General features: G+C 35.4%; 1 protein-coding gene across 2 annotated transcripts; it reads right to left on the reverse strand.

Annotated features, from left to right (window-relative positions):
• Window positions 1-3,423: 3,423 nt before the first annotated feature.
• Window positions 3,424-12,726, reverse strand: LOC132064865 (phosphatidylinositol 3,4,5-trisphosphate 3-phosphatase and protein-tyrosine-phosphatase PTEN2A). 2 transcript variants are annotated; one of them, XM_059458015.1, is made up of 14 exons: window positions 12,488-12,726; window positions 10,978-11,068; window positions 8,462-8,975; window positions 7,655-7,756; window positions 7,506-7,562; window positions 7,308-7,373; window positions 6,635-6,811; window positions 6,448-6,534; window positions 6,303-6,367; window positions 6,100-6,176; window positions 5,706-5,752; window positions 5,359-5,489; window positions 4,392-4,461; window positions 3,424-4,222 (listed from the first exon to the last, which is right to left on the reverse strand). In XM_059458015.1, the coding sequence occupies exons 3-14, from the start codon at window positions 8,882-8,884 to the stop codon at window positions 3,674-3,676; spliced, it is 1,851 nt and encodes a 616-aa protein (XP_059313998.1). In that variant the 5' UTR covers window positions 8,885-8,975; window positions 10,978-11,068; window positions 12,488-12,726; the 3' UTR covers window positions 3,424-3,673. The 2 variants fall into 2 exon arrangements, with proteins under 2 accessions (XP_059313998.1, XP_059313997.1); XM_059458014.1 differs by lacking the exon at window positions 10,978-11,068.

Raw genomic sequence — 12,726 nt, forward strand, 5'->3', positions numbered from 1 at the left:
AAAAATTACTACTATATAGAAGCACCACTTTGGTGCACTTTTTGGTCGTCCGTCTGTGGGCCCCAAAAAAAAAATTGTGGGCCCACATATTATTAAACACAAATCAACTAATATTTAAAAAAAAAAAAAAAAAAATTAGGTCCCCATATTAAACACAAACCAACCAATATTAAAAAAATAAACAATGTCAAAAAAAACGTGCAGATTTTGTATTAAGTAGAAATCTTAATATAATAAAGTTTTAGATACGGAACATAAACTACAATTTAGTTGTGGGCCCACATATTAAACACAAACCAACCAATATTAAAAAAAAAAAAAAAAAGGTAAAAAAAGTGCAACCCACCGTCTCCAAACTCACGGGCAAAAAAAAAGTGGATCCCATATTAACAAAATCAAGCAACATAAAAAAAAAGTGAATCCCATATTAAAAAACAAACAATGTAAAAAAAAAGGTGCAAATTTTGTATTCGTAACAAACACTAATATAATAAAGTTTTATATACGGATCACAAACTACAATGTTATATTAATCGTGTTTTGAACATTAAAAAAAATAAAGTAAAAAAGGTGGAACTCACTATCTCCAAACTCACGGGGAAAAAAAAAAAGTAGATCCCATATTAATAAAATCAAGCAATATAAAAAAAAATAAGTGAATCCCATATTAAAAAAATAAACAATGTCAAAAAAAAACGTGCAGACTTTGTATTCGTAGCAAACACTAATATAATAAAGTTTTAGATACGGAGCACAAATTACAATGTTATATTAATCGTGTTTTGAACATAGCGTGTGTGTGTATATATATATATATAGTGCAAACTAATAATGTCCAAAAGGGTGGGACCTATACTAAACAACACCAAGCAATATAAAAAATGGACCCCATATTAACAAAATCAAGCAATATCAAAAAAAAAAAAAGTGAACCCCATATTAAAAAAAAAAAAAATAATGTAAAAAAAAAAGGACTTTGTTTTCGTAGTAAACACTAATTTCCAAAGTATCTCATTAAGTCAATAATGATGGATTCATTGCCACATGCGTATCAATCCATTAGTGGGAGAAATGAAACCGCTTTTCTTCAAAAAGTTAAGCACCAAACCATACAGCTTTTTTTTTTTTTATATTAACTGAGATCTAATCTAAATATTAAAAGCTCATTGTATTTAATTATTCCGCCATGTCATTTATTTGTTATGTTCACTAAAATAAATATACTTAAAATATTTATATTTTAAAATAAGATATAATAATGTGAAAAGAGATTAATGTCGTAAAAAAAAAATCAAATAGACATCAAATAATGAATAAAGTAAATTAGTCAAATTATAATTAAATCGGCGTTTTCTTAAAAAACCATGCAAAAGATAACATGACAAGTAAAATAGAAACTTAATAGAATATTTATCAAAAATTAAAAAATAGTATTTCATCATTTAAATAGAAAATCAATTTCTATTTTGTTTCGTTTTAAACATGTAAAATTAATTTAATAATTTGAATTAGAATTATCCAAATCAAAATTTGATAAAAAATAATAAGTATTTTACACCTTTAAATTAATCGAATTAAAATTGAAAATATCAACTTGATGCTTAAATATTGCTTATTGTTTTATTTCAAAGAGAGGAAGGAAAATAGTTTCCTTTTAAACAAGTCTTCTTTTAAAAATATTAATAAATTTGCCGATTTTGTATTAAGTAAGCAAACATTAATATAATAAAATTTTAGATACGGAGCACAAATTACAATGTTATATTAATCGTGTTTTGAACATAATATATAGTCTATATATATATAATCACTATTCAAAGACAATTACATACACATAGATGCACTGTAATTTAAAGTGCGCACGGACCTAGGACATCTAGTATTGAAAAGAGAATGCAAGGTGACGGTTGACGAGAAAATAAAAGCTTGTGAAGAAGGTTGAGAAGGACAAGAAACTGAATAAATAATGGGAATACCAAAAAGGGTTTGATCTTCAGATTCTTTACTACTCCCTCCGTTCCGATCGTGATATAGTTTGATTGGACATAAATTTTAAAAAATAAAAAGAAAATTTTTAAATTTTATAATTTAAAATATTTGTATGGTTATAGATCATCTGATTAATCATAAAAAGTAAAATTATTATCAAAAAATATATTTTTCTTCTTAGAATAAATTATAAAAAAAAAGTATATCACATAAATTGATACAGATGGAGTACCTATTTTGATAGAAGTGTATTACAATCTAATCCCTATTTATTTATGAATTAATTATTTTAGTGTATTTAGAAGAATCAAGGCGGCGGGGGGTTTCGTCGTGGATTGACAGCGTGTACAGTGTAACAAGTCTGTTTGTTTGTCCATCCGCGTGACTCAATTTGAGACATACGTGATGCGCTTCTTATAATTAACAAGGAAATTACTTGTTTCTTGAGTCTATTGTTTTGGTAATTTTCATACTACTTTTTGTTTTTCTTAAGTATTTCATACTCTCCTAGCTAGCAACTTTGAACCAAAAATGCAATTGGAAACATAAAGTATTCTCCCCTCCTTTCAATTTGGGTGTTGTATTCTTTTTAATCTGTTTAAAAAAAAAAATGCCTCTTTTTATATTTAATCATTTTGTAAATTCAATAACTTATACGGCTTATTTAAGATCACAAAATTCAAAATTCTTCTTTATTTTATAAATTTCATGTCTGGTCATCCATTGTATGATGTAATACCATAAGAAAAACAAACTAAAAGAAAAGAAAGGCCAACAAATTTTATGTTACACTTTTTTAAATAAATTTAAACCATTTCTTGACTTGTGTGTTCGATCCTTCCTAGTAAAACACGTGTTAGAATTCTGATCGCTGAGAAAGGGACCACTCTCTAAGCCTTAGTATTCCTCGATGACTGAATCCAATCTGCATATTTTCAATTTTATCTAATGTCCCTTGATGGAGTAATGTAGATTGATCTTCTCCCATATTCTCACCACAGTGTGAGCTCGCCAATTCGTAATTGTCTCTCAGTTTCAAGGAAATTGACTTAACCATTCGCTTTACTTCGTCTTCTTGAACAAAATGTCTTGATTTTTCTCAGGGCCTCTTCCTTTCGGAAAAGTATAAGGCCGTAACTACGGTCTACATGACACAAAATACTTGCTTTTTATTCGAGAAATAATAATAATTGCTTTTTGGTCCTGGTAGGAAATGAGCCAAAATACTGAACGGATTATGTTGCTGCTTATCATATTTCTGAGCTGTATGTCATGTCATCATGCGCTTATTTGGGCTTACTTTTTCTTTGATATGAGAATACACTAATTAAAGCACCATCTTTGCCAGCTCAGCCAACATTATTTTTGGCACTTAAATCAGTTCCTTTTGACAACACTCCAAATACTGGGGCCAGATTCTTCTTAGTCATGGAAAACAGAATAAAGTACATTTGATATATTCTATAACAACTTTCAGAACGCTGTTGCAAATTTAACACAACTTCAACCGAAGGTAATCCGTTATAGACGCCACATCCAGCGTAGCTTCATCAAACTGATAATCAAGTGCTAAACCATGAACAAATAAAATGATAGCATAATCAAATGAACAGAATCCAACAAGCTAGACCCTAGCACAGCAAGCTATTATGTACATCTTGATGAATATGCACATCCGACCTTATTAGTCACTCTCATAATCCTCTTCATCACCAAATGAGAAAACAGATGCATCAGCTGCCATTACCTTGAAATCACTCACTCCTCCAACGGGATTGGACACGTCAACATTAGATGTAGCTCCAACTGAGGCATCTTTTTTGGGCTCGCTGTGTACGGAACTTGTGTCTCCCAATGAGACTTGCTCTGTCTTATGTGTCAAGCTTGATAATTTATCTGAATCAGTACTGTTCTTGGACCCAGGGGGTTTTGCATCTGCTGGGGCACTAGCTTCAGAAGCAGCCTTCTTCTGTCCAGTTTTTGACATTCCAGTTTCCTCAGTTTCATTGTCCGAGAACACATCGTCCTTGTCGTTGTTCTCAGAGTGTTCGTTCATGTTACCTCTGGCAGCAGGTTCACCGCCTGAGGTAGGATTAGACATAGGGGCAGGATTAGCGCTTGGACTATCAGCTGATTCTCTGGCAGCAGTTTCTGATTGCGGTCGAGCAGGAAAGGCAGAATCATAGTCCACAAGGACTACTTCCACTTGGAAACCAGGTGATGGTAATTTTCTCTGCACAATAAGGCCAGCATATAACAGAGTCATGAAATGGAGACACCATGTATTAGAGAGATAAAAGGAGTGATATAAACTGTGTTTAAAGTTCTCTTATAGGGCACGCCAATAGCACCTGTTGCGACCATTAATATTGGCAAAATCTACTTAATCGACAAGAACTTACCTTGTCAAAACCATCAAGATCACTTGTGAGGAGGACTTTCCTATTCTCTATCATTGTTGTATTCAGCCAACTGAAAGATCAAAAGAGGGATTTGAGTCCAAATTAGGAGCTACCTCCTGTGTTTTGCTAAGCAGTGGGGATTTAATCCAGTAAATCAAACAGAGAGGTTTCACATAAATGTACCGACAAATCCCAGTTCTTCATTTTCCTCTACTGTTAAGTACAATAAGTTTTTGTTGATGAGTTATGCCGAAGTTTTTCCCTAAACCTTATGCCAATGAGTACTTACTCTAATAAAAGCAAATTATCTCCAAGTCCTTATTTCAGTGTTTTTTTTTTTTTTTTCCTACTTAGAACTTTAAGTTAATTTTAATGCTTAAAGCTGCATAAAAGCACCAATACAGATAAGCTAGACAATTTGGCTCTCCCAACTAACATGGACTGTTGTCAGGGTCACAAATGTATAACTCAAATTTTTTTAACTTAATTCCACAGCTCTAATTTGTTAACATAAATAATATACACTTGACTTATCCATCTAGATGTTGAAAGTGTTTTTCTTGAATACTTGTTATATTCATGACCACTCTTCTAACAGATAAGTACTTCCATCCCTTTATGGGTGTACTAGTAGAAGAAAATTAATGACACTATAGTAGATAACTTGGACTAATAGGCAAAAGATAACACACAGTAAAATTGTACAGAATGATTTCTATAATATCGTGTCAAGAGGCATAAAGGATGTAATTCAGCAATAAAACTATTATTTTACTGTCAATATTCAGCACATACCTAATAAAATAAAATTTCTAGACTAGAAAGGGAAATCTGGTAATATCATATCCTTTTACAAGAATCAGGAGTTGCCAGGAGATACTATGGACTTAATGGTCCATGAAGCACAAAAGTAGGGTATCGAAGTAGGCAATTTTCCTTCACAAACTCTTCATATTAGTAATTTTACCAGTAAAAGTCTCCTTGACGGTCATGAAAATGGATTTTGAAGTCTCCAGCTAATTCTGCAAGGCCAGGCTCGCCTGGAAGAGCAAAAACCACTACCCCTTTCTTTGGTGCATTGAACCAAAAATCCTCGGGCTGCGGAGAGAAACATAAGTAAAATAATAATGAGAGAAACAAAGAGTATGAGCTTGAACAATTATAGGGCCCAGCTAAACAACAACAAACAGATGTCACAATTTAATACTGCAGGTTCAACCCCCATTAAGAATCCAATACTAGTATGGATATCAATGCCGTAGCAGCTTATGAAAAATATGTCATAGCATGATATGCCACATTAATTAAACCTACCGATAGATCCTTGGTTCTTGGATGTTTTTTCGAAGAAAAGAGCACACCTGCAGATAAATGATCCACCAATGAGAAACCATAATGAAGGAAACACACAGCAGAGATTATAATGTAATAAGGAATTGCTATTAAAACTCCATAACTGTTAGCACAGTATTAGGAAATCATGCAAGGCACAAATTCGTAACACGCAGGCATCTCATAACTTGTTCAGCCAGCCTTTTCAGAGTCCAATATGGATATCGGTAATACGATGCCAAAGTAACCCATTCCAATTACGTCAGGTCGACGATAGAAGATAGACCATCTACTGAATTGACATTGGACGTGACTGTCTCTTTCTAGGAGTATAATTTAATTTAACATCATACTCTAGAAAAAGGATGCAAGTTACCATTATGATCAGATACTGTGATAGAAGGTCTTATCCAATAAGGGCACCTATGGAGGCGAAATCCTCTGAGCATGCACCTGTAAGAATGCAGTTGATTAGGACTAAACTTAGATCCTTTCTCGTTGACCACACTTCTGTCTTGCAATTATATCAGATTGAAAATCCAAAAGCGCAATTGAAGCAAGAAGGATCAAGGGATGTACCTGCGTCCAGGCTGGTCTTCTCCATTAAAGTACGTTATGATGCGTTCGAAATACTTGACATATCTCTAATAGCAAAAAGGCACTACACTTGTCAGTACACTATTGGAGGAGCACAGAGATTTGAAAAATTGTTATTTTAACATACAATCTGGCTCGGCAGGACCAGTCCTTTTCCGTCTACGCATCTCTTTTGATTGTAGTAATCCATAGACTCCTCCGCTGTAGGAAAGAACTGCAAGAAGAAAATAACTTAACTTTCATAAAACTGAACACAAGACCCCATAACAATTAGATAACTTATGAATCAAATCACCAAAAAAGAGAGGCCCTACCTTCAAGTATAGAAGAAGACTAGAGATCATCAAACCAGTTCTTGCCATTCCTGCCTTACAATGCACAACCACAACATTTTCGATATCCTCCTTCAACCATGAGTATGCACTTTGACAAAATGATATAATGAGTTGAATAGGAGGGCAGTTGTGATCATCAAATGGGAAACACGCAACCTGAACATGAAAAGAAAATAAATCAAGAAACTTCAAAGTCAGCACATAGAAATGAGAGTGGGATTTTTGGTTGGTTTAATCAGCTGTGGTTTGCTCAAATAGGTCACCAATTTCTTAAGTCCTGAAAAGAAAAAACTGGAAACCAAGCTTACTATTTCAATCTGGCTTAGTTTGGTGGGCCTACTTTGACAGTTTACCCAGTTTGTCGCAAACAATGGTAAGCACTTCCACAGAAGCTATACATCTTTTATTCATTATACCTCATTAAAAAGAACATAAAATGGCATAAAGATTCGTTTACCAACTTGCATCAAGCTCAGACTAACAATAAGGGGCTCAACTCTTCATCTATCTGTAGATAACTTTCAAGAATTGCCTAAAATTAAAAGGATGTAATACAGTTCCATTTAATTTTGTGAATCTATCACATACAAATGAAAGTAAGGAAAGTAAACAGGAAAAAGTAAGAAAACTTGATGAAAAGATGGAAACACACCTTTCCCTCAAATAGAGAAGCATCATACAATCTTTCAGAACAAAGATTGTATACTTTGTATTTATCCTGCAGAACCAAAGTGATAAAATATACAGAGTATTTCAAAATATAGCAACAAAATAAAAGGACAAGTGGATTTCCAGAGACTGGCCCAAATGAAATTGAAATAGACTCCACACGAGATCTCAAAGTTATTACCTTATGATGAGTTTCAAAGAACTTAATTACTTCTTCCATATGGTTTCGGTAGAAACCCTGGATATCACATTTCATGTAATCAAATTAGGAATAATGACATAACATGATAATTATTTGACTTCAAGCAGTGCAGAATAAAGCTTCCTGACCTCAACATAGCCAAAAAGGCCAGAACTCATGTCACCAGCAGGGAACCCCATGGCAATTATATTCTCTGTTATGTAGGTCAAGTCTAAATCAAATCCTCCTTCCTGTGAAGGATACTGCCACGTTAATATATTTAGATAGAAATGCTTTTCATAAAAAATGTGTGACTACCTCAATTAAAAGCTTAACGCATACAAAGAGGACAACTTTTATTTATTTAGTTATATAGGTCTTCACAACTTTTATTTATTTAGTTAGATTGTCTACAATGACATCGCACTCTTTCTTTTAGAAGCAAACCATGTCCATGCCAATGCAGGCCGCATCGAACTCCCAAAAAAAGAGCAGTGAATCAACTCTCACATACTGGGGTAGGAACTTTAGAAGCAAACCATGTCCATGCCAATGCAGGCCGCATCGAACTCCCAACAAAAAGAGCAGTGAATCAACTCTCACATTCTGGGGTAGGAACTAAGTGTTTATACCAACATTTTGTTCAAATTCTGTGATACAGATGCAAGTTGATCGAGATGGAGGATTAACATACAAGAAAGTAATCATTTAAACCAGTGAGGTAGAATTAAACAAATCAACTTAAGAATACAAACCACAATGGTCTTAATAGTAGGAAGAGATGCTAACAACAGTATTAAAGTGTTAAAATGTTACATTTTCAAAAAAAAAAAAAAAAAAAAAAAACCACACACACAGAGTATTAAAGTGTTAAAGTAGTTGATGTTCCTCAAAATGAATAAATTAATAAGAATGATAAAAGAACACTTGAAGTATTAACAAAGTTAAAAGCTTACCTGGTATCTTCTCTTATTCTGGGATACAACATGTCTCGCTTTAACCTGCACAGCCTTCACTGCATTCTTTGAAGAGTCAACTAATCCTTTGGTGAATGTTCCAAAAAAACCGGATGGTGATGTTGATGTTCCATCAGGATGTTCATCAGTAGGAGACTTAGGGGACAGACGCACTCCAAGCCCACCAGTGAAACGAGCAAAGGGTGATTTGGCAGCATTTCCGGATGATTGTTCATCTTGGGATCCAGTGAACGGTTGTGGAATTTTTAAATTCTTGGCCCATGAGGAGATGCCTGAAGTGGAGAGCTTTGAAGGCACCTCCTCTGTTGTCTGAACTGGTGCAGACTCAACTGCAGGAGACCTTTCTACATTTGATGTCGTAACAGGTTGTGAATTTGATACATCAGCAGATCCTGGATCCATTACACCGGGCCAAATTTCTTCAGTGCAATGACAGAATATCAGCAAACAGGGACCAGAATACCTCACAGCTTAGGCGGAATTCTTCAGGAAACTGCATAGAAAAAATGCCCATGTTGATAAGTATTAAATGATACAGAGATTTATGCATGTGCATATTTTAAAAATTATCAATATCCATTTATTTCCATAAACTCTTGAACGAAGAGCGGGACAGGAATATTGTGCTTGGGGAGTTGGAGCACTCTGTGATTTTGGGTATTGTAGGCACGTGAAGGTTGAGGAGGAGGAGGGGGCAATGCGTAACATGAACAAGGAAAGAGAGACCGGGCCAAATGAAATCCTAGTGGAATTTTGGAAGAATGCGGTTAAGGCAGGCTTGGGTGGCTTGCTAAGCTGTTTAATGTCATTTTTATGACGATGAAAATGCCTGAAGAATCGAGGTGGAGTACGATGATTCCTTTGTACAAGAACAACGGTGATATCCAGAACTGCAACAATTATAGAGGGATCAAGTTGCTAACCACACTATGAAAGTTTGGGAGAGAGTGGTGGAAGCGAGGGTGAGGAGGTATGTGTCTATTTCCGAGTCGGATTCATGCCGCAGCGATCGACTACAGAAGCTATTCACCTTGTAAGGAGGTTGGTGGAGCAGTATAGGGAGAACGAAGAAGGACTTGTATATGGTGTTCATAGACCCAGAAAAAGCAAACGACAGGGTCCCAAGGGAGGATCTATGGAGATATTTGAAGGCTAAAGGTGTTCCGCTAGCTTATACTAGGGTGATTAAGGACATGTATGATAGTGCGAAGACCTAGGTTAGGACTGTGGAAGGAGACTCAGATCACTTTCCAGTAGTGATGTTGCTGCACTAGGTATCTGCTTTTAGCCCGTTTTAATTTGATTTGGCGATGGAGTACTGACGAGACATTCAACGGGAGATGCCTTGGTGCATATTATTTGCGGATGACATAGTACTGATTGACGAGACTGGAGTTTGGAGTCGAAAGGTTTCAAGTTGACCCGGGCTAAAACCTAATACTTGGAGTGTAAGTTCAGTGATGTGACTCTTAAAGCGGACATGGACGTTAAACTTGACACACGGGTCATCCCTAAGAGAGGAAGTTTCAAGTACTTAGGGACAGTTATACAAGGTAATAGGGAGATTGACGAGGATGTTACACATCGTATTGGGGCAGGGTGAATGAAATCGAGGCTCACGTTTGGGGTTTTGTGTGATAAGAATGTGCTGCCAAAACTTAAAGGTAAGTTCTACAGAGTGGTGGGTAGACCGATTATGCTATATTAGGTGAAGTGTTGGCCAGTCATGAACTACCATGTTTAGAAAATGAGAGTAGCGGAGATAAGGAAGTTGAGATGGATGTGCGGGCACAACAAAAGTGATAAGATTAAGAATGTAGATATCCGGGACAAGGTTGGGGTGGCCCTTGTAGATGATAAGATGCGGGAAGTGAGGTAGAGATGATTTGGGCATGTGAGGAGGAGAAAGGCATATGCCACGGTAAGGAGGTGTGAGAAGTGAGCGTTACGGGCTTAAGGAAGGGTAGAGGTAGGCCGAAGAAGTATTGGGGTGAGACGATTAAGATGGACATGACACAACTTCAGCTCACTGAGGATATGACCCTTGATTGGAGGGTGTGGAGGTCGAGAACGAGGGTAGAATGATAGTGGGTAAATCAAGCGCTTTTCTTTTTCGTTCCTAGTGTTTTAGCATTATTCTTGTATTTTCTTATTTTTGAATTTATATTACTATCTATTGTTTCTTTAGTTCCAGTTTATCCTATTATCTTGCTATTGTTTTTGCTTGTTGCTACTGCTTATTTTTTGTCTTGCTATGAGCCGAGAGTCTCCCTGAAACAGCTTCTCAACCTTCCCAAGGCAAGGTCTGCGTACACACTACCCTCCCTAGACCCCACTTGTGGGATTATACTGGATATGTTGTTGTTATTGTTGTCATGTCCATTTATTAGAACACCTTTAAGATGTTACACTTTCATAAGAAATATATTACATTATACATTAAACATTCAAAATATAAAGTCGACTAACACAACATACTGCATTTTTCTCTATACCATTATGAACATATATATGTGCTCATGCTCATCTGCAAATGTGCTAGTGAATTGGTGGTATAGACCCGGCATACTCAAGCATGATGGACATCTACAATGATAACTATTAAGATTGGAAATGAGTTAATCTCATCAACAATCTAAAATTCACTTAACACATTAATAAGTCAACTGAAAGGATAACTCAGAATTTCACTCCACCTACCCTCTTTCACTGAACAGAAAATTTTATTACTTGAACAATCCACAACTTTGCAAGGACTAAACATTTTTTTTAATGTTCAGAAGTAAGATTGCAATACTCAACTGTTTCCAGGAAAATAACAAATTCCGAAATGACTCTACCTTCATATGCTTCATCTTCACAGAAGTCTACTTTGGATGCATATTTCTTGATAGACCCTCATAAGTCATAACTTTTACACTATTACTTTTCTTTCCTTTTTTTTTTTATTTTTTTTTTTAATGGAGATTCCCCAGAGGGCCAAACTATTCCTTTATCCCTACGCCGCAACAACAACATACAGTGTAACCCCACATGTGGGGTCGGGAGGGTAGAGTGTACACAGATTTTACCCCTACCTTGTGGAGGTAGAGAGGTTGTTCCAGAAAGACCCTCAGCTCAAGCAAAGCAATTCAAAGCAGTTATGAAAAAGCAATTCAAACTATCCTTTATCCCTGCATTCTCAAAATCTGGATAATTCCATCTGAGCCTGATTTGTTTACATATTATAAACATACTATCTTTGTCAAGCAAATAAAATCTTCTCTTGTCGACAATGATTCCACAAATCACCGCTCAAGTTCTAACACCCAAACCCATTCCCCTTCCATCATATACCTCAACCTCATGTTAAACACAGAGTTCCCCGACCACATATGAACGCGAACCCCTCACTGTATAAGTGTTTAGGTCAATGACAGAGTGGCTATCTGAAAGCGGCCCATTCAAGAAGACACTTTCTCAGTTCAAAGGCATATAAATAAGGACAATAATACAAACAAATCCTTCTATCTGATTGGTATTACATTTAGTAAATGAGAATTATCGATACAATTTATACCAGAACTATACACTAAAAGCTCGAATATACTTCACTGCCACATAGAAAAACAAAAAGTGATCTAATAACTACTCCTTCTGTCCCAATTAATGTGATAATTTTCGCTTCCTGAGATTCAAACTGCATGAACTTTGACCAACATTTTAAGATGCATTTTTTCACCAAATTGATACGAGAAAAGTTGCAACTTATAGTACTTTTCGTGTAGTTTTCAACTATATAAATTCTAATCCTAAAATACTGAGTTAATCCAATCCAATTTAGTCAAATTGACTTTCGAAAAGCAAAAAATATCACATAAATTGGGATAGAGGGGGTACTATTAAGTCAACTAGCAAAAAATCAAAAACTAATTTTCATCCACCGATCCACAATCTTCTGCGAATTGGAAAGTGCTGAGTAATTAAAAATTAAACATAAAATCAAGGCACATATAGATGCTTAACTCAAAACATGTGACGTGGAATAACTTGGAATCAGCGACGGTAGGTAACGGCAGTAGGTAACTGGAGAGGCTTTCAACGACGGTCGTTTAGGTTTTAGACGGCGTCGTATTGCATCTCCGACTTGTGTGCTTCTTTCTTCGTCTTAGTCACGTCTCTGTCGTGAAGAAAAATGAGACTTGTAACAGATCCAAACAAATCAAATTAACTTTGACATATTTATCCACACATCCTTACACTTT

The sequence above is a fragment of the Lycium ferocissimum genome, chromosome 7, assembly GCF_029784015.1.
Source record: "Lycium ferocissimum isolate CSIRO_LF1 chromosome 7, AGI_CSIRO_Lferr_CH_V1, whole genome shotgun sequence".
In the NCBI taxonomy this organism is placed as follows: domain Eukaryota; kingdom Viridiplantae; phylum Streptophyta; class Magnoliopsida; order Solanales; family Solanaceae; genus Lycium; species Lycium ferocissimum.

Bases quoted from the DNA above. Each gene is read 5' to 3' on its own strand.
- LOC132064865 (XM_059458014.1), bottom strand. From the start codon at position 8,884: ATGGATCCAGGATCTGCTGATGTATCAAATTCACAACCTGTTACGACA. The intron at 6,535-6,634 runs GTAGGGCCTCTC...TTCTTCTTGCAG, and splicing joins GTCTTCTTCTATACTTGAAG to TTCTTTCCTACAGCGGAGGA. The intron at 5,753-6,099 runs GTAACTTGCATC...ATTTATCTGCAG, and splicing joins CACAGTATCTGATCATAATG to GTGTGCTCTTTTCTTCGAAA.